Here is a 26,380-nt window from a genome sequence, read left to right as displayed (position 1 = left end):
ATTTTCACAGACAACCAGTGGATAAAGATAAATATTCACCAACCTAATTAACTTTTCATAGACCAACACATCACCATGCATGACAGATTCCAGAACCCCAGGCACCAAAACAAGGAATATTATTTTTATTTTTAGAAGCTTGATCATTTCTCTGCATTTTTGCTAGTTTTGAAATGTTTCCTCATTTTAATTTACTTCAGCAACATCGACATGAAAAAGTCTTTAGTTCTGTCTCTCTCAAAAAGAGTCAAAGACATGTACGATCTAGAATTTGTTTTCATACACTGAGATGATTATATAATCGTCAAAACAACAAAATAAGGCAGTCCCTTTGCCAGTGTGTGATCCCTTTATGGTGTACTGTGTTCCCGTAGCTTTTTACATCATCTGAATTGCTGAATTATTATATTTATTGCTTGTTGTCTGCCTGCCTTGTGAGAATTAAACTCACAAGGCAGATAACTTTTCATTCCTTGTTTACTGTGTATCCCCAACTTCTAAAGCAGTGATTGACAGAGTGTGGTTGCTTTATAAACATTTGAGTGAATGAATGAAAAACTCCCTGCAACCCTAAAAATGTGAATTGAGTGAATAAAGATAAAGAACCCTGCAAGGTGACATTCAAGTAAGACTGTGGTCCGTATAAGGAAAGCATCTCAGGGCACATGACATGTTGGCTGTAAGAATGCTTAAGAAGTGGTATTTGATGATTAATTTACACATTTATGCAAAGTGAATTTTTATTTAGTGCCTACAATATGCTAGTAGCAGCTGGGGAAACCCCGGTGAACAAAAACACAAAGCCCCTGCTGTTATGGAACTTATTCTGGCTTTGGGGAATTGGTGAAGAAGAAAAAAATAAGTGTTCTGAGGGGCGCCTGGGTGGCGCAGTCGGTTGAGCGTCCGACTTCAGCCAGGTCACGATCTCGCGGTCCGGGAGTTCGAGCCCCACGTCGGGCTCTGGGCTGATGGCTCGGAGCCTGGAGCCCGTTTCCGATTCTGTGTCTCCCTCTCTCTCTGCCCCTCCCCCGTTCATGCTCTGTCTCTCTCTGTCCCAAAAATAAATTAACGTTGAAAAAAAAAATTAAAAAAAAAAAAAGTGTTCTGAAAAATAATAAAGCTGGTCAAAGGGGCAGAATGAGTATTAGATAACAGATATCACTAAAACCCTACTTCAATTTTGGATAGAACTTAGATTTAGATTTTAAAAGGAACTTTAAACACATTGAAGAATTGTTTGCTTAAGTTTGTATTTTAGCTAATGGGACTGAAGAATGGATTGATGTGTGGCTCAGGAGGCTTATGCTTGACTTGTTCTGGAAGAAATTATTTGAGTTAATGTGTGCCCAGATATTTTTAAGACGTATCCTTCTATAGTAGGATTCTCTTATATTTTACCCTTAGTTAAGTAGAAACTACCACATTTGAAAATAAAAAATAAGGGGCTCCTGGGTGGCTCAGTCGGTTAAGCATCCAACTTCGGCTCAGGTCCTGATCTCATGATTCGTGAGTTCGAGCCCCGCGTCGGGCTCTGCGCTGACAGCTCGGAGCCTGGATCCTGCTTTGGATTCTGTGTCTCCCTCCCTCTCTTTCTGTTCCTCCTGTGCTCACTCTCTCTCAACCTCTCTCTCAAAAATAAATATTAAGAATTTTTTTGAAAAGTAAAATAAAAAAACAAGGCACAGGATAGTAACGTTTCAGTGGCAACACTTTGCATCTACTTTTAATTAGCATCCCCCCAAAGTACAGAGTTTTTAAAATGCTGTAATGCAACTGTCACATCGCAAACGCCAAGTCCTTTTGAAAATCATGTGCCAGAAAACTAGAGGTTATTACAGAGAGCAAGGAACATGTGATTATAGAAGGAATGCAGTAAGACCAGCATGACTGGTAGATTTGACCATATGGTAACGTGAATAAATACCTTGTAAGCAATTCTCAGTGTGGGGGGCGGCGGGGTGGGGAGGGAGACACCAAACTTCTCAAAATGTCACAACCGGGTTCCATTGCATTTGACCATGTCTTTACCCTAAGCTAATTTGGCCTCAGTCTTTGGAGTTCCGTGGACTACCAGATGAACTTGCAGTAAACTGCAAGTGAACTTTCAAACTTCTGAAAGCTGGGTGAGAAGAACCATTTTATTTATTTATCGGGAGACCGACTTGAAGACTTATTTTATGAAAGACTCTTTCATTTTGGAGGCGCTGGCAGACAAAATCGATTTTAAAATAAGAGGCATCTCTTCGTGTTTCCCCTTTCCAATCGTCCTGCAGGTGAGGCTTGTTGGTGGACTATTCATCCTGCGTCCAAGCAGAGGTCGGAAGGAGAAAAGGTGCGCGTTGGAGATGACCTCATCCTAGTCAGTGTGTCCTCTGAGAGGTACCTGGTAAGTGTGGCAGGAGGGGTCGTGTGTTGGGTGTTGGGTCCATGAAGTTTTCACCGTAAACCCAAGACTGCAAATTCCCTAGCGAAATTGCTTAGAGACAAGGCTGTATCTCTCTTTGATGAGTTATAAATAACTTTAAGTAAGGGACTAATGTGACCTGTGTGCAAGTGTGGCTTCCCGGGTTTATTTAGACAGGCTTCCCTTGTGCCCTTAGTTTGTGTGTTCATGATACTGACAGCACCTGTTCTCAGGTTATTTTATTAATGACATGCAAATACAGTCTAATCAGGAATTCAAAATTCCACGGACTTTATTTTGTGCCCACCGAAGGCTGTGTTAAGGGGATTGTGATTACCTATTTTGACATGTACGAAAGCAAATTAGTACATGAGGAACTTGTGCCATGTTGACAAAGGAGAAATAGATGAAATAAAAACCAGTTCCGGTCTCTCATTGACACGGCATGGTTTCAGAGGGTGGGGGTTAGAAATGGGAGTGTGAAAAAAGAAGTTTGTATTGTATCATTGAAGGTGTATTTTATTTTTGTGGCGAGGCCGTTATATATTTAATTTAACTTACTTAGTAAATTGTATTTTTGCTGCACCCAAGTTTTCAGAAGAGTGAAATCAATGGAAGTGTGAAGGATGCCAGTGCAAAGTATTCTTTTTATTTTGAGGTTGAAAAAGGAACGCAACAGAGGCACCTGGCTGGCTTAGTCGGTGCGCCATGTGGCTCTTGATCTTGGGGTTTGTGAGTTCGAGCCCCGCGCTAGCTGTAGGGATTACTTAAATAAATAAATAAATCTTAAAGAAAAAAAAAAGTAAGTATAAATTATAAACTTTCCATGAATATTTACATAAAAAACTTCCAAACATCACTGTGGGTGATGATAGAAATAAAAATCAGAAATGGAACATTGTAGCGGTTAAGCAGACACTGATTTATAGAAAGTGTATTCCCACTGCCATAAATGAAAAGAAACTCTTTTTGCTCAGTCGATTTAAGATCAAGCAGGTAGCTGGTGCCCCTTGCTCTGGAAACATGGAAATAGGGTGGGTTTGGGCTGTTGGGAGTCAGACTGTGCTTATCAACACATTTCGTTCCAATTTTGAGACGTATCTCGGAAGAACGGTTTTGTTTCACTTGCTCTGTGGAAAGAGGTAATGGTAAAGACCAGGAAATGATGGAACAGTGATGGTCTAACTCACAGGACTGTTACATTCAGTGGAACATCTAATGTTGAACAGCCAAAGGGAGGCCTGGAGTGTTTCTCTCCTTTTGTCTCTTGACCAGTGTGGGTGGAAGCGGGCACCATCCATGCTTCTGGGGTAATACAGACATGTCAGCTTGTCAAAGAAGCATTTATTAAGCCCTTGCTGTATGCACAGGCTGTGTCTGTGAAGGTGCTGTACATCTTGATCAGGAGATAGATATTTGGAGTTGTAATTTTACTTGGAAACCAGTAGCAGCTAAAAATAATCATTGCATGCTTTTAAATGTATACATACCTTATTTTGGTTTGGACATGACTGTGCATGTTTTTGCTGTACAATTTGTACTTCCCACGACATAGCAGAGTTTATCTGACAGGATGCCATTGTTAGGTACTGAAGGAGTAGAAAACTCGGAATCTCACTGGGGACAATGCTTCTAGCATCCCTTCTGCCACTAATTCCCTGAACTCCCTGAATTCTGGCTTTCCCACTTGCAAAATGCTGGTGCTTATATTTAACACAAGTTTACTAGGATGAACCAATCAGATAATGAATGTGAATAAGGTATGATTTCAAAAGCACTTAGACGAATAGTATCAATAATCATAATGCATGAGGTTCACCTTCTCTTGCCTTTAGAAATAAATCTCATGATAAATGAAATTCACGAATTATTTTCCAGCTACAGTTTAGCCAATTCACCCAGGTTCCTTTTCTGGTATGCTTTTAGCGAGCTACAAACAGTGGTCACCGGACTGTTCAGATTTCGCTTTTGTTTGGGCACGAAGTCAGTGCTTTTAGTGTTCATCTCTGTGTACCTAGCGTGTCGTAAAAACTGCAGGAAAGACCAAGGGCACATTGCACCTGCTTTCTGCCCTCAAAGCATTAGTGGAAGAAGGGAACCAAATACATAGGGAACTGTAGAAGAATATTGTAAGGCAGTAAGTATGTGTTACAGTTTGGGTTTTGGGTATAGGGCATAGGGATGGTTAATTATTTCACACTCTTGCTGTCGTTGATTACAAGAATCTGGAGAAAGTGTGATAAGGGTAAATAGTGAGGGAGCAAAAGGATTTTGGAATAGCAGCAGCTGGAATAACCCGTATACTGCGCCTAAATAACTAAAAATGGGCTCTGTGTATAAATATCTGTTTATTAGTGTAGGGCCTGGTAAGTATGAGCCTGGGCCAATCATGGAACTTCTTAAAACCCTCACTTTCCTCACCTGCAATATGGTGATAATAAAGAACGTAATTCACAGGGGTGTTAAAAAGATGAAATTCTTTGATCCAAACCAGAGAGTTGCTTAGTGAGTTACTATCACTGTTTACTTGGGAGATTTGTCCTTGTGGAGAATGGCTAACGACCCTGCAGATACTTAACCAGAAGAAGAAGAAGTCGGGAAGGCAGGAGTAAAGGGAGTAATATAGCTGATTTTAAATAGAGGTCTACCGTGGAAAGCCAGGTTCACATTCTGAGAAGTTGCTGATGTGTTTCAAAGTAAATAATTTAATAATAACTTTGGCTGAAAACACATTCGTTAAAAATAACTACTTAAAATAAACTTTTCCAGCCATTGATTTTATAACTTTCTAGTCATTAGTGCCTGTGGACCTTTGATCTAGTTTTCCTCCACTAACAGAGATGGTTAAGCTGAATTGGGCTTTAGGTACTCTAATAAAGCTTACATCTGCTGGGGTGCTAATGGGTAAAATTGACTTTACACGATTGATTTTCACCCTGTCCTCTGCAGCCGTGCCCCGTGGACAGAAGAGGGCGCTGTGTTGGACACCAAGCAGCCCAGGCTGTGCCCTCTACTTCGTATGTTGCTTCTCTGCGCATGATTTCCAAGGAATAAGGGGTCTTATTTCTAGAAATAAGTTGTTGCAAACCGCTCATCCAAATATGGTCTTTTCTCACCTTGCTGTTTCATATTCTCATATGGAATGATACCTTCATCCTCTTTTCAGGATATCCAAGAAGAAAAACAAAATCCCTGTGTCCCTATTGGAACTGTTTACTTTTTTTCTTTTAAAAAGAATTGACAAAGCAGCTTAAATATAAGACAGATACACAACTTAAAATCGAGAAAACATGGCCGTGTAGGTAGTGCTGACTATGAATCTATTTCAAACTGAACAAATAAAGCATACACAACAACTTTTATTGGTTTAGAAAGACATCAGATCACCCTGGTACACACAGAAGTCTTCAATCCATGGATTGGATTACTTGCATTGGAAACATTGATTTTTTGACTAATTTTTTCTTAATTAGGTCACCTATAGGAACATACAGATTTTTTAAAGATCCATGAAAACATTGCCATTGTCTGAAAGTAATTAGGCAAAGCTGAACCCCACAATCTAAAGAGTGGTCGGCAGATGCTTAAATAAGGCATTCTCGGGTTGTCCTTAAAGCAAAACAGATGTTGTCAGAGGTTGAAAGCAAAGTTGGCCTTAGGCTGAAACATGTAACTATTCTAGAATTTACATGCTTACAGTAGCATCAACCCACCAGCAAAAGTGGAGGGGCCTGGGGCCCCCTCCACTCCTTCATGTCACCGTGACCTTTGTGTTAGTGACTTTGTGTTACTGTTAAGAATTTCCCCACCATTCCCCTACCCATCTCTGAATTTCTCATAAGAAGTACAAGGTGTTTTGACTACATAAGAAGTTGCTGAATTTCCTCAAGTTGCATAAAATACTGGTAACTAAAAAGGACAGCGATCATAAATCTTTTCAAGCTAATTATTTTGCAGCAACCATTTTTATTTACTTTGAGCCTTTTTTTTTCTCTCTCTCTGTGGCTCCAATGATGGAATCATAGAATATTCCTTTCGGAAAGAGCGTCTATTCTGTGCCCTTCATTTTTTCTCAGAAGGAGAAAATGAAGCCCGAGGGGTGATATGTCTTATGTACTTGTGTTTCCTGTCACTGGATGCTAATGTATCCAGAATGTTGCTCACCAGGACCCAGGTGCCTGACACTTAAGAGAGAAATATTTGTGTTGAATGAATGCATCCCATAAGGGTTGAATTCAGATATTCCTAAAAATTTAGGGGCCATAGACCCCTTTGGTAATCTGATGAAGCTTATTGACCGCTTGTCATCAATATTTTAAAATACATGAAACATATACATAGGATTACAAGGAAAACTAGACGTTCTCTAAGTGGAGTTTTGGTTAAGAACTCCCATAGGGGAGTGTGGGTGGCTCAGTCGGTTAAATGTCCAACTTCAGCTCAGGTCATGATCTCATGGTTTATAGGTTTGAGCCCCATGTTGGGCTCTGTACTGACAGCTCAGAACCTGGAGCCTGCTTCAGATTCTGTGTCTCCCTTGCTCTCTGCCCCTCCCCTTCTCATGTTCTGTCTGTGTCTCTCTCTCTCTCAAAAATAAGTAAATATTAAAAAAAAAAAAAGAACTCCCATAAGATGATTTATAATATCCTCTCTTACTTCTGAGATTTTGTGATTCTATCATACAATGTCCTGTTACTCAAAACACCGTTTTGGGGCCAGCAGCCTTGGTTGGCCCCTCCACACTTCCTGGGTTCAAATATGCATGTTTGGACAAGATCCTCAGCTGACTCCTGTGTGTATTCGATCTGGAGAGTCACTAACACAAAGGTCACGGTGACATGAAGGAGTGGAGGGGGCCCCAGGCCCCTCCACTTTTGCTGGTGGGTTGATGCTACTGTAAGCATGTAAATTCTAGAATAGTTACATGTTTCAGCCTAAGGCCAACTTTGCTTTCAACCTCTGACAACATCTGTTTTGCTTTAAGGACAACTCGTCTTAGTTTCAGTAATTGCAACTGTTACTGCTTTCTGAATATTTCATCTGACAGGTCTGACAATGTTGTGTGTCTTTAGATTTCCCTTAGCTGTTTAAGCAGCAAAATTAATTAGAGACATCCAGAATAGTTATGCCCAGAGAATATTTTCTTGAGAAGAGTGGGCATTATTAAGTAAGTTTATGTGCTGCAATACGATCTTAAGGACATTTTTTGGACTTTTTTCAGCAGACTGAAACTTTCATATTTTTTTGGTCCTCTCGTACGTATTATTTATCTTTAGGTTTAGATAGGATTTGAAAATTGCATCTTAACCCTCCTCCCCACTCCCATTATTTTTCACTACAGCAGCTCCTTACTATTATTTTTTTAATGCTTATTTTATTTTTGAGAGAGAGAGAGAGAGAGACAGAGGGAGAGAGAGAGAGAGAGAGAGAGAGAGAGAGAGAATGCGGGGGAGGGGCAGAGAGAGAGGGAGACACAGAATCTGAAGCAGGCTCCAGGATCTGAACTATCAGCATAGAGCCCCACACCGGGCTCGAACTCATGAACTACGAGATCATGACCTGAGCTGAAGTCGGATGCTTAACTACTGAGCCACCCAGGTGCCCCTCGCAGCACCTTATTTTTTTTTTTAATTTTTTTTAATGTTTATTTATTTTTGACGGGGTGGGGGGCACGCATGAGCGGGGGAGGGGCAGAGAGAGAGAGGGAGACACAGAATCTGAAGTAGGTTCCTGGCTCTGAGCTGTCAGCACAGAGCCCGACGCGGGGCTCGAACCCACAGACCATGAGATCATGACCTGAGCTGAAGTTGGATGCTTAACCGACTGAGCCACCCAGGTGCCCCCAGCAGCTCCTTATTGTCTGAAGCATAAGGTGCTCCCATGTTCTGGTACCTGTTTATCTGCTGATCCATATCTCACTGTATTACTAAGTATATGGTCTCAGCCCCCAACATGGAACTCTCTGCTGTATCCTGTGTTCCCTCCCATATGTCTGTCCCTTTGGGTACCCCCTTCTCTGTGTCATAACATTCCCCTTATCAGAGCCTCTTAGAGGAACAAAGAGGTCCAGGCCACTTCCATTTATGAGGTTTCTGGCATATTAAAAATGAAAACCTCCAAACTGGCTTACAAAATGTAAATTGTTTCATAAAAAATTTTGGCATGTTTTAAATATTTACTTTAGCACATTAACCTACTAATATACATACCCAAATCCGATGTATGTACAAAGTTACTCGGAGACAGCATCTCTAAACACAGAAATGTGAGGCCCAGACTAAGCAGTCCTACTGGCCCCTCATGCTCTCATCCCATGTGGAATGCCTTCTCTCTTGTGCAAGTGCTGTCTGTCCTCAAGGCTCAGTGCAGCGAGCTCTGTTCCGGTTACGTTGGCCAAGGTGCTGTCTCGTTTCAATTCCTGGACCGCTTCAATTACAGTTCACGTAACATTGAAACATATATTTATTTTACCTTAAAGTATTACCTCAAAATATGCACGTACTTTACCTTCCCTTCCATGTTACAAGTGTACTTAGGGTACAGCATGTGACCTACTGATATTTAACACAGTGCTTAATACGTAGCGTATTCAGTGAAACGTGATGTGTTGACAGACGACGATAATTTATCATCATATGGTATGAGCTTTCACTTCAATTCAAATAAAGATATAGGCATTGGTATTTTGAGTCATCTTCTCATGGTTTGGTAAAATCCATATGGGTGTGTGTGTGTGTGTGTGTGTGTGTGTGTGTGTGTGTGCTGTTACTTTGACTCAGGTCATTGAAATGGGAATATTCATAGAATAACTTCAGATTTTTTTTTTTGTTTGATGCTACTTTGATTTTAAAGGTTTGGGTGACTTCTTCACATTCTTGCTTAGTGAACAATGCTGCTCGATATGAGGTATACAGTTGTGAACCTGTGTCTAATAGCTTATGAGATGGGGAAAGAAAAATACACAGAACAGTTACATCACTCTGACTGCTCTGAAGGAAAATATGACTTCCTTAGTTATGGAGGCAGAGCATGTACGAATTTATCTGTAAGTAGTTAAAGGAGTCTCATATTGGGGAAGAAATTCAGTAACGAACGTCCACTGGGATTTGGTGTCCAAAGGACAGGCTGAGGTGACAAGGTTGTAAAAAGGCAGATGGTGAGCCAAGATGAGAAGATCAGAGCAAGTTATTGCTAAGTATGATGCATCGACAGGGAAACTTTGAATCTTACTGATTCGAAAGATTATTGATAAGATGACCACCTAACTGTCAAATGTCAAAATTTTCTTTGATTTTGTTCCCAAGAGAAAGATAGTGACTTACCTGTTTTTGCTGCTGACTCGAGAGTATGTTTAGGATATTCAATGCCCTGTGGAGCACGGGAACGCCCCGTGACTGCTTCGTGATTGTTCTTCATTTAACGAAGAGGGCCAGATTTCTGGGGAAAATCTGGCACAATTAAAGACCTTAAAAGCTTAGGCTGTCATCAGCATTGGAAAAGTGTTGCAGAAACATTACAGGAATATTGGTGATGTTTACCCAAAATGACTCTAAGGAAAAAGTGGTTGTTCTATGTGTATCTGAAATTCTAGAATCAGCCAAGTAGTGATCAGTAAAATGAGCAAGGTTACCCATAATTTTGTTTTTCTTTACTAATTATTTGAAAACTCATATGTTATGACTCTTCAATGGGAAATATGATATTATTTTAGTACATTTCTATTTTTAAGAAGGAAAATCTGGAATTTGTAGTATCTGATTTTGGAGGAAATGGAGTGTGCTGGTTAGCTACCTATTAGGAAATATTGCCACTTACTGGCTGTCATACCAAATTGCAGATAAAAAGTTCTCCAAGGACCCTGTGAAAGTCCCTTAGAATTTACCTATTTCACCGTCCAAAAACTGTCACAGTGTGATGTGTAGAAAAATTAATTATAATTTCAATGGTGAGTGACCGCTCTCTGTCAAGTTTTGTCCATCAGTGAACTGCAAAGCAAAATGGTCTGTTTTAACGCATGAATTGATTTTAGTAGTTTTGTGTGCGTGTTTCTGATTAGTGGCTTCTGTTAGTCAGTTTTAGAACGAAGCTCAAAAATACCTAAAGTCCAATAGGAGCTGTAACTTTTTTTTTCCTACTAGTCTCTTAATGCCTGAGTGACAGGATCGAAATAGATGTTCTCAGTGGACATTCCCAAATCGGCAGTGTTAAGTTCGATCTGCCAGAAGCACTTACGTAGTAAGACTTTCGAAAAGCCTGAAGAGATGCCCTCTTTTGCCTCTCCCACAGCATCTGTCTTATGGCAATGGCAGCTTACACGTGGATGCCGCTTTCCAGCAGACTCTCTGGAGCGTGGCCCCAATCAGCTCAGGAAGTGAAGCCGCCCAAGGTAAAAAAAAAAAAAAAACAAAAACAAAAACAAAAAACTCCACTTCAATTAGAGGACTTGTCCTTGATCCATGGTTGACAGTCATCCCTGGAATTGTGATAATGAGCAGATTGTTAATCAGGGCATTTTGTGTCAAAGTATTCTGGAATGCAGATACGTGACATTTAAGAATCTTGTGTCGATTGCTATTTAAAAGTGAAGTTTGTGTTAAGATTGATTTTCTTTTTTTTGTGCTGCCACCTTTCGCTTATTTGTGTGTGCTGTATGTGCTTGCTCTCTAGATGTTGTTTTCTCCGGTGTTTTGGCCTCAGAGTATTGTTCAGTGAGGCTAATAGGGAGGCTTCTCGCCTTCCAGGGTTGGGGGACTTAGAGCCAGACCACGGCAGTGTTTATGCGTCAGGTTAATCTCCGCATCTGTTCTGATCATCCTCGTTTACATAGGTTCAGATCTGAGCCTCTCCATGTTTGTATGCGGAACGGCGGCTTTTCTGGGATCGAGGTCATGTTTTCTCGCAGGAACATCACGGACAGTGGGACTTGGGAACCCTGCGCTCAGAGGCGGCAGGCAGATTTTGGCTAGATACTTAAGCCTCGCTGAACTTCTGTTTCTCTGTCTGTGCAAATAGAAGATTGGACCAGATGATCTGCCTGGCTATCGGCATCTGACCACGACAGTTCAAATGTGCCTGAATTTCAATCCTTACAGGGTATCTAATTGGTGGTGACGTCCTCAGGTTGCTGCACGGACACATGGATGAATGCCTCACTGTCCCTTCGGGAGAACACGGTGAAGAGCAGCGGAGGTTGGTACCAAGCCTGGTGTATCTGAGTCTTGCCTTGATGCAGTTTTTAATTTATTATTTTAAAAAGTTTTTTTTTAACATTTATTTATTTTTGAGAGACAGAGTGAGACAGAACACAGGCAAGGGAGGGGCAAAGAGATGGGACATAGAATCCGAAGCAGGTTCTAGACTCTGAGCTGTCAGCACAGAGCCTGATGGGGGGCTTGAACTTACAAACCACGAGATCATGACCTGAGCTGAAGTTGGATGCTCAACCGATTGAGCCGCCCAGGCGCCCCCTTGTACAATTTTCAAATTAAGACCATTCGCTTAATAGAAAATGGGCCACTAACACTCCTCTGTCCACTGAAGCAATCCATGTGTTGGCCTCTATAGAAGTTTTTCTCTTATGTTTTATTTTTTATTACCTATTGATAGAATTGCTGAAAATTTTGATATAAATAAAACATGGTCAGAAGTATGCACTAAAATACACTGAGTGGGAGGAGTGAACACATTAAACTACTTAAAGCTTCATTACGTGTTCCTTACTTTTGATTTCTTTCTGGCATGTTTAGTCTCAAATTCAGTTTTAAAGTCAGAATTCTCAAATTGCACAAAAGTTTGGGACCTTTTCCTATTACCTCCCACTTACTGACATACACGATAAAATTGACCACTCTCCCTAATATTTTATGTGATTATAACACCTCTCTGATGGTAATATTTGTTGGTACTGGGCTGAGACTGAAGTCCTCTGGGGAGTCATTGGGGAAAGTGCATAAATAATCCAAAACCATAGAATATTTAGGATGATTTGAATGTCCTGCTTTGCTTTATGAATTAATGGATCCGTAGTGAGTTGAACACACATATAGGAGAGTACTATGAGAGAAGACGTTGTGTGGATGGTTTATTATGTGTTTTTAAGTCTTTGAGTGGACATTTCTCATAATATGAACCTATATAGTGAGGCAACTTATTTAATGTTCAGTTTTGTAACTTTGATATAGAGAACATTTAGAAAGTTAATACTTTTTTTTTTTTTTAGTTTATTTATTGGGAAAGAGAGAGAGGGGTGGGGAGGGAGAGAGAGCAAGTTGGGGACAGGCAGAGAGAAAGAGAATCCCAAGCAGGCTGCCCAAAGCTGGTGCAGAGCCCTACACAGGGCTCGATCCCACCATCCGCAAGATCATGACCTGAGCCGAAATCGAGAGTCAGATGCTCAACCAACTGAGGCACCCAGGCACCCTGAAAGTTAATACTCATTTAACTACCTGTTTAACCTTGGGAAAAGTCACTTTGAGGCCTCGGTTGTAGTTGTACCTCTCTTACCAGGAAGACCTGGCTTATGGTGAAGAGTGGCATGCACAGCCTGGAAAATTCCCTAAATGAAAAATGCCACTGGTAGTAGGTTGGGAAGAAGATGTTGATGGTGTTGATAGGGTTTGTCTACAAGATGAGAGGGAATTCAAAAGGCACTTGGTTTGAAGAATTAATTCCAAACAAAAGAAAACACAGAAGACTCAAAGGGATGTATTGTGGAAATAGCTGTTCTTCCAGAGTGACCAGGAGCAGGATGGAATCGGAGGTACAGACCAGACAAGAGAGAGCAGTGTGGTCAGCTTTTGAAGGATCCTTGGTACCATTACCATGGGCTCGCTTTTACTCTGAGGTAGTTAGGAAGGAGCGTGGGGTGGGGGTGGAATGGTCAGGTCTCTTGTAAAGGAATAGTAGGTCTTAACGGGCAGGAGGAGGTTGGGTCACCAATGAGGAGAGTCCAAATCAGGGAAACCAGGAGAAGGCTGTTGTAGGCACTCGTGCAAGAGGAAGGGAGAAACTTTACCTGGAGGGTGGCCATCAGAATGGAGAGCTCTATCTGGAACAGAGACATTTTAGGTCACGTTGACTGGTTTAGAGGTAAACCAGTGTGGAGCGTGAGGGAGTGTATCTGATCCGGGGTGTCCTGCTGTTTCTGGCTTGAGTAAAGAGAGATGGTGCTAAAGATTATTAGGAGACATTCAGTTTTCATAGTAAGGCTTGAGTAAAGTTTGGATACTGGTAACTACAGAGGGTCCGTGGGACATTAAGCAGGAAGTTGGAATTTTTGAGTCATTTACTTAGAGCTTGACCTGGATGTAAAGTCCAAGTGCCCAGGGGATAGTTGAAGAAATGAGGGTCCTACATAGGGAGGGCAGAGCTGGAATTAGGGGGATGTGTTGATCAGTTTGGGGCATTGCTTTAAAAAGGCCGCAAAGCCTTGGAATAGGCCTCTCCTCCAGAGAGGAGGCCAAGGGTGGTATCCCAGAGCACGCTGACATTTGGGATGTGGACAGGCAAAGAAGAGTCTGCATGGTAGCCAGGTAGAGAACCAGGGAGGTTAGTCATGGAAGCCAAGGGAAGATTGGGGGGCAGGTGTGTTAAATGTGGTGATATGTTTATATAAAGTTAGGAGCAAAAAGAGGTCCTGTCTTAGTCATTGGGGAATTTATTCTCTGATTTGTTAAAGGAAGCACTTAGAGCAAGTGATGCTTCTTAGAGCCCTTCTATTGTTTCTACAGACACGAGAGATTGGTAGTTAAGGCTCTGGAGCTACACACACCTGGGTTTGGGCCTCACCTCTGCCACTTCCTAATTGGGTGACTTGTGCAGGTGACTTAATTTCTTTAAGAATTGCTTTTCTCCACTGTGAAATGCAGCTTAAGTATGAGCTGGGAAGATTCAGTGGGACAATGCGTGGAAAATACTTGATGCGCAGTAAGAGATCAGCAGATTTAGTTGTCACTGTCATTATTATTTAGATGGGAGAGCAGGATTTAGTCAGATATGGGAGAATCTGAGGGACCCTGGGCATGTGGATGAAAGCTTACTAGAGCATAGGCTTTGGAGGAAGCGAGGCTAAACTATATTGAGGAAAATCCTCTATTCTTTGAATTGAATGGAGTAGGTGTGGGGTGAGGAAGGACTCCTGATTCTTGCTAAGGTTGAGAAGCCAGAAATGGATGAGCATAGTTTTTGTTTGAATAGTTGAATATTTTCATCCTCCGATGAGAATATTCAGTGGCAGAGACCCCAGAGTTCCTCAGCTAAGCTCACTGGCAATGACTACAGTTTTCCAGTTCTCCTGGACACTAGAGAACCTGTAGGTTAAATAGGTGTGTGTTTGTTTTTTATTTAAGTTTATTTATTTATTTGAGAGAGACTGAGACAGCACAATGGGGGAGGGGCAGAGAGAGGGAGACAGAATCCCAAGCAGGCTCCAGGCCCCGAGCCGTCAGCACAGAGCCCGACGTGGGGCTCAAACTCACAAACCGCGAGATCATGACCTGAGCCGAAGTCGGCCGCTCAACGGACTGAGCCACCCACGCACCCCTAAATAGGTGTTTTCTTGAACGGGGCGTTTATAGGGTGGGTTTTCTACTGATTGTGTGGGTAGCTGGTTATTACTGCAGGGAAAACTAGCGGGCATTTCAAAGATATTTTATTATTGTTCTGGATCTGCTGTCCCATTGCATACATGTTGACATCTGTCCTTTCTCATATCATTCTTGAGTTAATGTTGTTAATGTCTGTGTCAAATTACTCTCAGTATGTATTCAGTTCAGCAAATCACTGCTCTTTCTAGGGAGTGATGTCAGTAAGAACACATCCGTTTGTGCCCTGTGCACAGTATGTTTATGCGGGTGAAATTAGATTTAAAGAGATGTCAGATCATGGCTTGAGGGAGAAGATGAGTCAGAAATAGGCAGCAGCAACCTAAGGGGTGTTGCTTAAGGAAGGATAGTTAGACTTGTCTTGATGAAATAGTGAGATTGGGCATTTAGTTGCATGTCACAAGAAAAATGATTTCTTAAATTTTACATTCGCGCTGCACTCAAGTCTTGTTACTATCATTGTGTCGAAATGTCTTTATCCCCCTTTGTTCTGACCCGGAGTCATTTCAGTCTCTTCAGTGACGCGGGGGGCGGGGGGCAAAGGGCAACTCAGTCTGGAGGCAGTAGCTCTTTAATTGATTTGAATCTCTACTGGGGGAGAAACGCATCATGATAACCAAAGAATATATATTTTGATTCGTTTAAAAAAAAGAAGTGGAAATAATTTGATTTTTGGACAGCCACTTGAAACCTGGAGGAATTCTAGGGAAATATGTGAAAGAATTCTTTTACCTCACAGCTCTGTGCCATTCTTGTGATCTGCTTACGCTCACTACTCGCGTCACGTTGTGAAAGTCAAAGAACTAAGGTCAAACCAGATTTGTCATAAGAAGTGGAAGTAAGGAGATGGCCAGAAGCGACATTTACTTTCGAGTAATTTAGGAACATGTCGGTCATCAGTGCCTTGTTCCCGAATGGATACGTCGTCCTGCCTGTGCCCCGTTCCGTTGACGGTTGTTGAATAGACACAGCTATAATTATAGCAATTGAACATGCAGTTTGGGGATGGGTTCTGTAATACCAGAGACCAATGGAGTTACCTTTAGTTTCCTCTTCACATTTAGGCTTGTATGTGGAAGTAATTACCTAGGCATTCTCATGAGGGTATTAATAAAAACTCTTAGAACTTAGAGCAGACAGTGGCCCATACAGTTAAGTGGAACTGAATGGGGGAATGAGCTCCTACTCAAGCTAAACTAAATTCATAGTTTTCTTCATTCTTCTTGCTCATCTTATGTTTATGGATTGAATTCTGACATTACTCATGAAATATAGCATCACGATAGTTTTATTTTAAATTTCTTTAAAAAAGATTGTTTTATGTTTATTTTTTGAGAGAGAGAGAGAGAGAGAGTGTGTGTGTGTGTGTGTGTGTGTGTGTGTGTGTGTGCGTGAGGGAAGGGCAGGGAGAGAGGGAGACACAGAACCCGAAGCAGGCTCCAGGCTCCAAGCTGTCAGTACAGAGCCTGACGCAGGGCTTGAACTCACGAACCCTGAGATCATAACCTGAGCCCAAGTTGGGGGCTTAACCGACTGAGCCACCTAGGTGCCCCTTAAATTTCTTGAGATTTTTCCAGGAAGACCCTGTGGTTCTAAAGTCACAGGTATGCGAGTTGTCTAAATAACAGTAAAAATATAATCTATAGAGGTTGTGAGCATTTGGGTCAAAGGGGGATACTTTGAGTATCAGCTTTAAATTGTAATTTTTTTAGTTCTGACCCAAACTCTTTAGATAGTGAGAATGTATTAAGGAGAGACGGGGATTTGTCAGAGCAATATTGTGTTTTAATTATTTACTTAAAAATAAGCTTTCAGGGCGCCTGGGTGGCGCAGTCGGTTGAGCGTCCGACTTCAGCCAGGTCACGATCTCGCGGTCCGGGAGTTCGAGCCCCGCGTCGGGCTCTGGGCTGATGGCTCGGAGCCTGGAGCCTGTTTCCGATTCTGTGTCTCCCTCTCTCTCTGCCCCTCCCCCGTTCATGCTCTGTCTCTCTCTGTCCCAAAAATAAATAAACGTTGGAAAAAAAAATTAAAAAAAAAAAATAAGCTTTCATTCTGGAAGCTTGAAATCTGATTACCGGTTTTCATTTTGAGCATGACATATTTTACATGGGGAGTATTTTCTGCCCCAGATTCTATCACTGGATTGCATCCTATTCAGTCCATTTTTATGTGAAGCATAATAAAATATCAGCGAAGGCATTTCCTTCATGTGCACATACACTTACTTATGCATGAAATACTCATTATCTGAATTAAGTATGCCATACTTTTAAGTTAGTGAATTTTAGAATTTTCTTTGAGTTTTATTTACTTTGAGAGAGAGAGAGAGAGAGCATGAGCACAGGAGAGGCAGAGAGAGGGAGAGAGAGAGTCCCAAGTAGGCTCCACGCTGTCATTGCAGAGCCCGACATGGGGCTCTGACTCCTAGACCATGAGATCATGACCTGAGCTGAAATCAGGAGTCAGACGCTGACTGAGCCACCCACGTGCTTAAATTAGTGAATTTTTTTTTTTAATTTTTTTTTTTTAACGTTTATTTATTTTTGGGACAGAGAGAGACAGAGCATGAACGGGGGAGGGGCAGAGAGAGAGGGAGACACAGAATCGGAAACAGGCTCCAGGCTCCGAGCCATCAGCCCAGAGCCTGACGCGGGGCTCGAACTCACGGACCGCAAGATCGTGACCTGGCTGAAGTCGGACGCTTAACCGACTGCGCCACCCAGGTGCCCCAAATTAGTGAATTTTAAAGTGGAAAAATTGGGGGAATATTATTGGGAACTATTATTTGGGATCTCTGACTTGGATACCGGTTATTAGAGGAATGTTTTTTGAAAAGCATCATTTGTATGTTAAAACCGGTTATGCTGTGTAGTTCATGGGTAGTTTTATTCATTCAGTAACAATTTGTGGAATGACTATCATGTTCTGGGTGCTGGGGTTATAGCAGTGTATAAAAAGATGCGATGTCTCTTTTCTCAAGGAGGTTACATTCTAGTGGGGATATGAGGCAATGAAAACATAAATGCACTTATTTCTAAATGCACCCACATATGCATACACCCACAGATAATATACAAGGTGATGACAAGGGCTTTGGAGAAAAATAAAGGAGACAAAGGAGTGGAGAGGGTTTGTGTTTGTGTGTGTGTTCGAGGGAGGGAGAGAGGGAAGAAGAGCGGGAGAGAAGGAGAGAGGGAGAGAGTGGGAGGGAGAGCTTGATCCTCAGAGAGAGGTGGTTCTGTTTCTGTTTTATCAGGCATTACTGTTGCGTATGCTTGCTCTGTCTTTCCACTTGCCAGTGGAGGACAATTAAGTTATTGTTTCTGACAGTATCTGGAAATAAATGCTGCATTTGCTTTCCAGCATGTGACTCAGCAGGCAAAAGCTGTGCCATATGTATGCATGACAATATTTTTTGCCTCCTTGCCCCTTTTATGATATTTTGGTGATTTAATGAGCTTTAGTTGTAAATAATTGATAAGAAGTGAGATGGGTTTGATACCATGAATTAAGTGTCTCGCAGTCTGGTTTGGAAAGAGATGCATGGTTTATGTCTGTGTACACAGTCGGATGACTAATATCCTTGCCGGGTTTGTACGCCCTCGGTCACCACCTCGGAGGAAGCTTATAAAGCTGCCTTCTGTGCTCCTAAATGTTCAAAGAGATAAAGTTACCGATGAGGGCTTCTCAGGCACCTGTTCCCCTTCACGCCCCGTGTGTACCTTTGCAGCCTGGCTATGGGAGCTGGATGGCTTTGCTAAGCAGTTTTGATGAAAGAGTAAACACATGTCGGGAGAGCTATTTTCTCTTCTGTGCCTCTTCTCCCTTGAGAGAGGTTCACTCTTTTCCCCAAATTCAAACTCCCTGCAGACTGCAGACAGCACAGGGCCTTATTTCAGCCTGCCCTCATTTAGCAGCCTGACTCGGTCTATAACCCACATGGTCAAGGAATGACGGGGCTAGAATGCACTATTTGAAAAAATATAGGTCTTGAAGGCAAAAGATTAAAAATATTCATAGGAATTGAAACGATTGGATTTCAGGAAAAATTAAAAACAAGAACAACAACAACAATAATTGAAGTGTTCTATACACTTAAAGTTAAGTGAATTAAAAAAGAGACAATAGAATTAAAAAAATCAACATTAAAAAAGAAATATCCTCAGGGGTGCCTGGGTGACTCAGTGGGTTAAGCATCTGACTTTGGCTCAGGTCATGAGTTCGAGCCCTGCATCGGGCTCTGTGCTGACAGCTCAGAGCCTGGAGCCTGCTTCGGATTCTGTGTCTCCCTCTCTCTCTGCCCCTCCTGTGCTCATGCTGTCTCAAAAATAAATTAAACAAAATATTAAAAAATACTCCAGTTAAAGAAATTGTGGTTTATATACACAATGGAGTACTACATGGCAATGAGAAAGAACAAAATATGGCCCTTTGTAGCAACGTGGATGGAACTGGAGAGTGTGATGCTAAGTGAAATAAGCCATACAGAGAAAGACAGATACCATATGGTTTCACTCTTATGTGGATCCTGAGAAACTTAACAGAAACCCCTGGGGAGGAGAAGGAAAAAAAAAAAGAGGTTAGAGTGGAAGAGAGCCAAAGCATAAGAGACTCTTAAAAACTGAGAACAAACTGAAGGTTGATGGGGGGGGTGGGAGGGAGGAGAGGGTGGGTGATGGGTATTGAGGAGGGCACCTTTTGGGATGAGCACTGGGTGTTGTATGGAAACCAATTTGACAATAAATTTCATATATTGAAAAAATAAAAAAAAATAAAAAAATACTCCAGTTATTTTCTCGATGAAATTCAAGACGATTTTTCACTTGGCCCTGTTTTGTTTCTTCACTTAATCTGAATGTTAGCAGTATCTTTCAAGAAAAAAAAGAAAGAAAGAAGGAAAGAAAGGAAAGCTTCTTCTCCTTTTTCACTTCCAGATGACTTTGTGGTTGTATTTTGGGTGGAGTGAAAGGTAAGAGCAGCGACATATTTTTGCTGTTTTCCTGCTCTAGTCCTATTTACATGCTTCTCTATAGTATCTATACTGTTTTTAATTCGCGGTGATTCATGTGCATTTATTCTGATGTATCCTTTCAAAACATCCCTGTTTTCTCTTGGACAGCAACTTGAATAGACGTATCGTCAGACTCAGCCCCCAAGTGGAGACACAATGTTACTCTCAACACCGAGTAGACTTGTACTTCCTGAGGTCACTGTTGCTGTATAAACAGTTTTGACAGTTTGGTTTAGCACCTGCGGCCCGGGCAAACGCCCTCATAGGCATGGAGGAGACTGCAGCCAACGCCCAAATTCTACTGTGAAAAATGCGTAAACTCCAACACGTAGGATTTTATTCTGAAATCACCTTTTAATCCTGGGCCTCCTTTTCAGTCCCTTCCACTTGATGCCTTGAATGCTTATTGAGGGACTTGTATGTTGTTGGCATTTGAATGAGAGCCAGCGTGTGTCTTTAAGGAATTCACTGTCTGGTGAGATCTCAATACTACATTCAGGAAGAAGTGAGTGTTAATCTGGGAAAGGCCAACACAGTCTTTTCAAAAATTGCATCGTAGAAAGCATCTCTTACCATTCTGCCCTTGGAGGAAGGTTAGCAGTCTTCCTCAAGGAAGGAAGGAATCTCTCTCCATCTCTGATTTTGAAGCAATAAGCTTGTTAGCCTGTACGAGCTAGTCAAACATTCTTCTCTTTCCACTAATTGGTTTGAATCTGCTATTCGGTATCAACTGTCAGTAGAAGCTCTGTGTGAGTAATTTTTTGGTGAACCTAATTATTTTGCAGAGGATTCATAGAAGAAGCCTCAGTCTCCAGGGTCTGGTAATACATTAACACAGCTGAACTTAATTTGGTTGAGGCCATGCTGGTGGTGGGACTGTCTTTAATTGCCCCATACAAATAATGATGCTCGTCACATACTGCCATTTATTATCTTTATTGGCGATCAGTGTCTCCTATTGTTCATCTCTTCTATTTACTTTTCAGCCAGGGTAGCATCCTGCATTCTTGTACACCTTTTAGATAGTGCCATGTATGTGGGCATCTGCACACAAATGCTTATTCTTTTGCATTTGTGAAAGAAATAAATGGAGAAAAAACAAGTTGTGTGCTTTGGGTTGTTTAAGGAGAGCAGTGGGGTGCCTGCATTGATCCCACTCTGGCTAACTCAGCAGGGTCAGAGGTCCCCCACTTGTGTTATTTTGGTGACTCTTGAAAGACTGTTACCTGCTTTGCTTTGAGGAGGGGAAGAAAAGGTGTCTTAACTAAACCAGCTTACCAACCTGACTGAGCAGAATACTGTTTCGGGGCCTGGGAGTCCCACATCCTTGGCTCAGTCTTCTCTACCGGAAGCACCTTGACTTCAAATCAGTCCATGGAAGGAGTCCCCATTCTTGTAGCGGGCATCTGAGCCTTGAAAACCATGATTTTCAAAACATAATTGGGTGGTTGTGGGGATCTTTGACAATCTGATGCACATTACAGATTCTTTCTGGAAAATTCACACACTTGCCAATGTGGAAAGATTTTGTCTGTGGGGTGATTTCTGTGATGTTAATTTTTTTTGAAGTATGTTCCCTTATTCTTCCCCACATAAGCAATCAGTGGTGCCTGTGTTTTTTTTCCCCCAAAGGGGAGGTTTGTGACTTCCCAGATAGCTTAAGCTTTGTACAAGGCACTTCCGTTTCTGACTTGTATTCCCTAAAGACTAAGTTCAAGGAAGTTGTTGTGCTTTAGTGTCTTAGAAGGGAGAGAGATTGTTTCTGATAGAAAAGAAAATGAGAAGGGACTTTTCAACTTAAAAGACATTTGGATGAAGTAAATGGATGCCCAAGGGGGAAAAATAATAATAATAATAATAATAATAATAATAATAATAAATAGCCTTGACCCAAACCTCACACTTGACACAAAAAAAAGAACTCCAAGTGGATCAAAGACAGAAATGTAAGACATAAAACCATAAAACTTTCAGAAAAAATAGAAAAAAAATCTTGAGGATCATGGACTTTTAAAACTTGACATTGAAACCACAACTTCATGAAAAGAAAACATTGATAAACTGGACCTCATTGAAATGAGAAACTTTGTGTTCGTTCTATAAATGCCCATGTGGAGAAGATGGAAAGACACGTTCTAGAGGGGCAGAAAATATTGGCAAGTCATAATTCCAATGAAGGACTAACATCTAAAAATACATAAAGAACTCTCAAAGCTTGGCAGTAAAAAACAAAAAAACAACAACAAAAAAACAACGTAATTAAAAAATGGGCAAAATACAAGAACGGCTATTTCACGAAGAGGGCATATAGATTGCAAGTAAGCTCATGAGAAAATATATAGCATCATTAGTCATTGTGGTAAATGACTAATAATCATTAGGCATCATCAATATACAGATTGACCAAAACCAACAAAAATATTGATAGCCACGTGCTGGTGAGGATGCAGAGAAACTGAACCACTCATAAATGGCTTGCAGAGTGTTACCCCTACTCTGGAAAACATTTTGACACTTGCTTTAAAAACTAAGCATACACTACCACGTGACCTAACAATTTCACCCCTGGGAGTTTATCCCAAAGAAGTGAAAACTGTATTCACACACACACATACGTGTGTGTGTGTGTGTGTGTGTATACATATATATGTGTATATGTATGTGTGTACACATATATATATATTTACATACAGTATTGTGTATACATGTAATATACAGAAATATTTACTGTAAAGTAGCTTTTTTGTAACAGCCCAAAACTGGAATCACCCCAAATGTCCTTCAGCTCATGAATTATTGAACCATCAGTGGTATAACCATAGCATAGAATATTAGCAATTAAGAGCAGCAACTTGGATGAATCTTCAGGCAATTATGCTGAGTGAAAAATATCAATCCAAGCATCTTACATACTCTAAGATTCCATTTTTCTAACATTTTTGAAATGTTAAAGCTTAGAAATGGAAGGGAGTGGTTGTCCACAGTTAGGGAAGCGAGAGCAGGGAGAGAGAAGGAAGAGCATGTAGTTATAAAAGGGAATATGAGGAATCTTTGTGGCACAGGACCTTCCCACTGATGAGGATCAGGAACTAACACAAATGACAACGTGGTGTAGAATGTCATAAAAGCAGAACTGGATAAATATAAGATTGGGGATTGTATCAAAGCCAATATATATATATTTTTTAAAAATTTTTAATGTTTATTTTTGAGAAAGAAACAGAGCGTGAGCTGGGGAGGGGGAGAAGAAAGAGACACAGAATCCGAAGCAGGCTCCAGGCTCCGAGCTGTCAGCACAGAGCCCGACGCAGGGCTCAAACTCACGAATGTTGAGATCATGAGATCATGAGCTGAAGTCAGACGCTTAACCAATGGAGCCACCCCGGCACCCCTCAAAGCCAATATTCTTGATGAGAGACTTCTATATTTTTAAAAACATTATTGTTAGGAGAAACTAGACAAGTTCAAGAACAAAATGTTCAGAAATACTTTTCTCTATTCTTTCAACGGCATGTGAATCTACAGTTATCTTCCAAGAAAGTTTTTTTCACCCATCCCCTCATCCATATCCCCTCTGGCAAGCACCAATTTGTTCTCTGTATTTAAGAGTCAGTCTTCTGTTTGTGTGTGTGTGTGTGTGTGTTTGTCGGTCTCTTTTCTTTGTTCATTTGTTTTGTTTCTTAAAGTGTGTTTGTCTCTCTTTTCTTTGTTCATTTGTTTTGTTTCTTAAAGTCTATATGAGTGAAATCATATGGTATTTGTTTTTCTCTGACTGACTTATTTCTCTTAGCATAAAACACTCTATCCATCACATTGTTAGAAATGACAAGATTTCTTTTTTAAGGTTGAGTAAGATTCCATTGTGTATATGTATCGCATCTTTATTCATTCATCTATGGATGAACAATCACAGATGCTTCAGTATCTTGGCTATCATAAATAATCCTGCAATAAACAGAGAGGTACATATATCATTTCAAATTATATTTTGGGTTTTTTTTTAAATACCAAGTAGTGGAATTACTGGACCATATGATAATTTTATTTTTAACTTCTTGAGGCACCTTCATACTGTTTTCTACAGTTACTGAACCAGTTTGTACTTCTCCCAACATTGCACAAGGGTTCCTTTTACCCTGTATCCTCACCAACACTTGTCATTTCTTGTCTTTTTTGGTTCCAGCCATTCTGACAGGTGTATGGTGATATGTGATTGTGGTCTTGATTTGCATTCCCATGCTGATGAGTGATGTTGAGCATCTTTTCATGTGTCTGTTGTCCATTTGTATATTGTCTTCGGAAAAATATGTGTTTACTTCCTCTGCCTATTTTTTAATTGGATTGTTTGTGTTTTTTTGGTGTTGAGTTGTACAAGTTCTTTAAATATTTTAGATAGTAAACCCTTATCAGATATATCATTTGCAAATATCTTTTCCCATTTAGTAGGTTGCCTTTGTCATTTTGTTGATGATTCCTTTCACTGTGTAAAAGGTTTTTATTTTGATATAGTCCCAATAGTTTAATTTTACTTTGGCTTCCCTTGCCTTAGGAGACATATCTAGAAAAATGTTTCTTTGGTTGATGTCAAAGAAATTACTGCCTATGTTTTCTTCTAGGATTTTGATGGTTTCAGGTCTTAGCTTTATGGCTTTTTAAAAATTTTTTTTCAAGTTTATTTATTTATTTTGAGAGAGACAGAGACAGCATGAGTAGGGGAGGGGCAGAGAGAGAGGGAAAGGGAGAGACAGAATCTTAAGCAGGCTCCACACCATCAGTGCACAGCCTGATGTGGGGCTCAAACTCGGGGCTGAAACCGTGAGATCATGATCTGAACTGAAACTGAGGGTCAGATGCTTAACTGACTGAGCCACCCAGGTGCCCCTTACATTTATGTCTTTATTCCATTTTGAGTTTGCTTTTGTGTATGGTATAAGAAAGTGGTCTAGTTTCATTCTTCTGCATGTTGTTGTCCCATTTTCCCAGCAGCATTTGTTAAAGAGACTGTATTTTTCCCATTGGATATTCTTTTCTGCTTTGTCACAGATTAATTGACCATATAATTTCAGGATCATTCCTGGGTTTTTCAATCGTTTTGTTGATCGATGTGTTTGTTTTTGTGCCAGTACCATACTGTTTTGATTACTACAGCATTGTGATGTAACTTGAAATCTGGGATTGTGATACCTCCAGCTTTGTTCTTTTTCCAGATTGCTTTGGCTATTCAGGGTTGTTTGTGGTTCCATACAAATTTTAGGATGGTTTGTTCTTGTTCTGTGTTGGTGTTTTGATAGCGATTGCATTGAGTCTGTAGATTGCTTTGAGTAGTGTGGACATTTTAACAGTATTTGTTCTCCTAGTCCATGAGCATGGGATATCTTTCCATTTGTGTCATCATAAATTGCTATCATCATTGTTTTATTGTTTTCAGAGTATAATTCTTTCACTCTTTTGGTATTTTATTATTTTTGGTATGATTTAAACATTTTTTTAATGTTTACTTACTTTTGAGAGAGAGGGAGACAGAGCACAAGTTGGGGGGCAGTGCAGAGAGAGAGAGAGAGAGAGACACAGAATCTGACACAGGCTCCAGGCTCTGAGCTGTCAGCACAGAGCCCGACACGGGGCTCCAACTCATGAACCGTGAGATAGTGACCTGAGCCAAAGTTGGAGGCTTAATTGACTGAGCCACCCAGGTGCCCCTATTTTTGGTATAATGTAAATGGGATTGTTAATTTCTCTTTTTGTTTCTTTATTATTAGTGTATAGAAATGCAACATGGGGCGCCTCCGTGGTTCACAGTCACTTAAGCGACTGACTCTTGATTTCAGTTCAGGTCATGATTTCAGTCATGGGATGGAGCCCTGCTTCGAGCTTCTCAGTGAGCATGGAGCCTGCTTGGGGCTCTCTCTGCCTCTCCCCTTCTCCCCCTCTCCTCTGCTTACATATGTGCTCTCTCTCTAAAATTAAAAAAAAATGGAAAAAATGCAAAATATTTCTGTATGTCAATTTTGTATCCTGTGACTTTGTTGAATTCATTTATCAGTTCTAGTGGCTTTTTTTTTTTTTTATGGAATCTTCAGTTTGCTGCATCGTCTTTTGAAAATAGACAAAATTGGTAAGCCTCTTTCTTACCAATTTGGATGCCTTTTATTTCTTTTTCTTGACTGATTGCTGCAGCTAAGACTTTCAGTACTGTATCGAATAAAAATGATGAGAATGTGCATCCTTGTCTTGTTCTTCATCTAGGAGAAAAAGATCTTAGTTTTTCCCCATCACGTATGATGTCAGCTGTGGGTTTTTTATGTATGGTCTTTATTATGTTGAGGTGTGTTTCCTCCGTATCTACTTCATTGAGTTTTTATC

The 26,380-nt window shown here is 40.8% G+C and overlaps 1 protein-coding gene across 1 annotated transcript in view; it reads left to right on the top strand.

Moving 5' to 3' along the window:
* The window catches only part of RYR2 (ryanodine receptor 2), a 544,943-nt gene that overhangs the window by 107,197 nt on the left and 411,366 nt on the right, over positions 1–26,380 (top strand). The window contains exons 8-10 of the mRNA XM_047088668.1: positions 2,274–2,386; positions 10,691–10,790; positions 11,497–11,593. Of these exons, the coding sequence (XP_046944624.1) occupies positions 2,274–2,386; positions 10,691–10,790; positions 11,497–11,593 (310 nt within the window). The remainder of the gene's footprint in view (positions 1–2,273; positions 2,387–10,690; positions 10,791–11,496; positions 11,594–26,380) is intronic.

This window comes from Lynx rufus, unplaced genomic scaffold (genome assembly GCF_022079265.1).
Source record: "Lynx rufus isolate CCGP_SWC_20201006 ecotype Redwood Valley unplaced genomic scaffold, mLynRuf1.p SCAF_25, whole genome shotgun sequence".
Lineage (NCBI taxonomy): Eukaryota > Metazoa > Chordata > Mammalia > Carnivora > Felidae > Lynx > Lynx rufus.
Note: the sequence above shows the minus strand (reverse complement) of the source record. Positions and strands in the feature narration are given on the sequence as shown.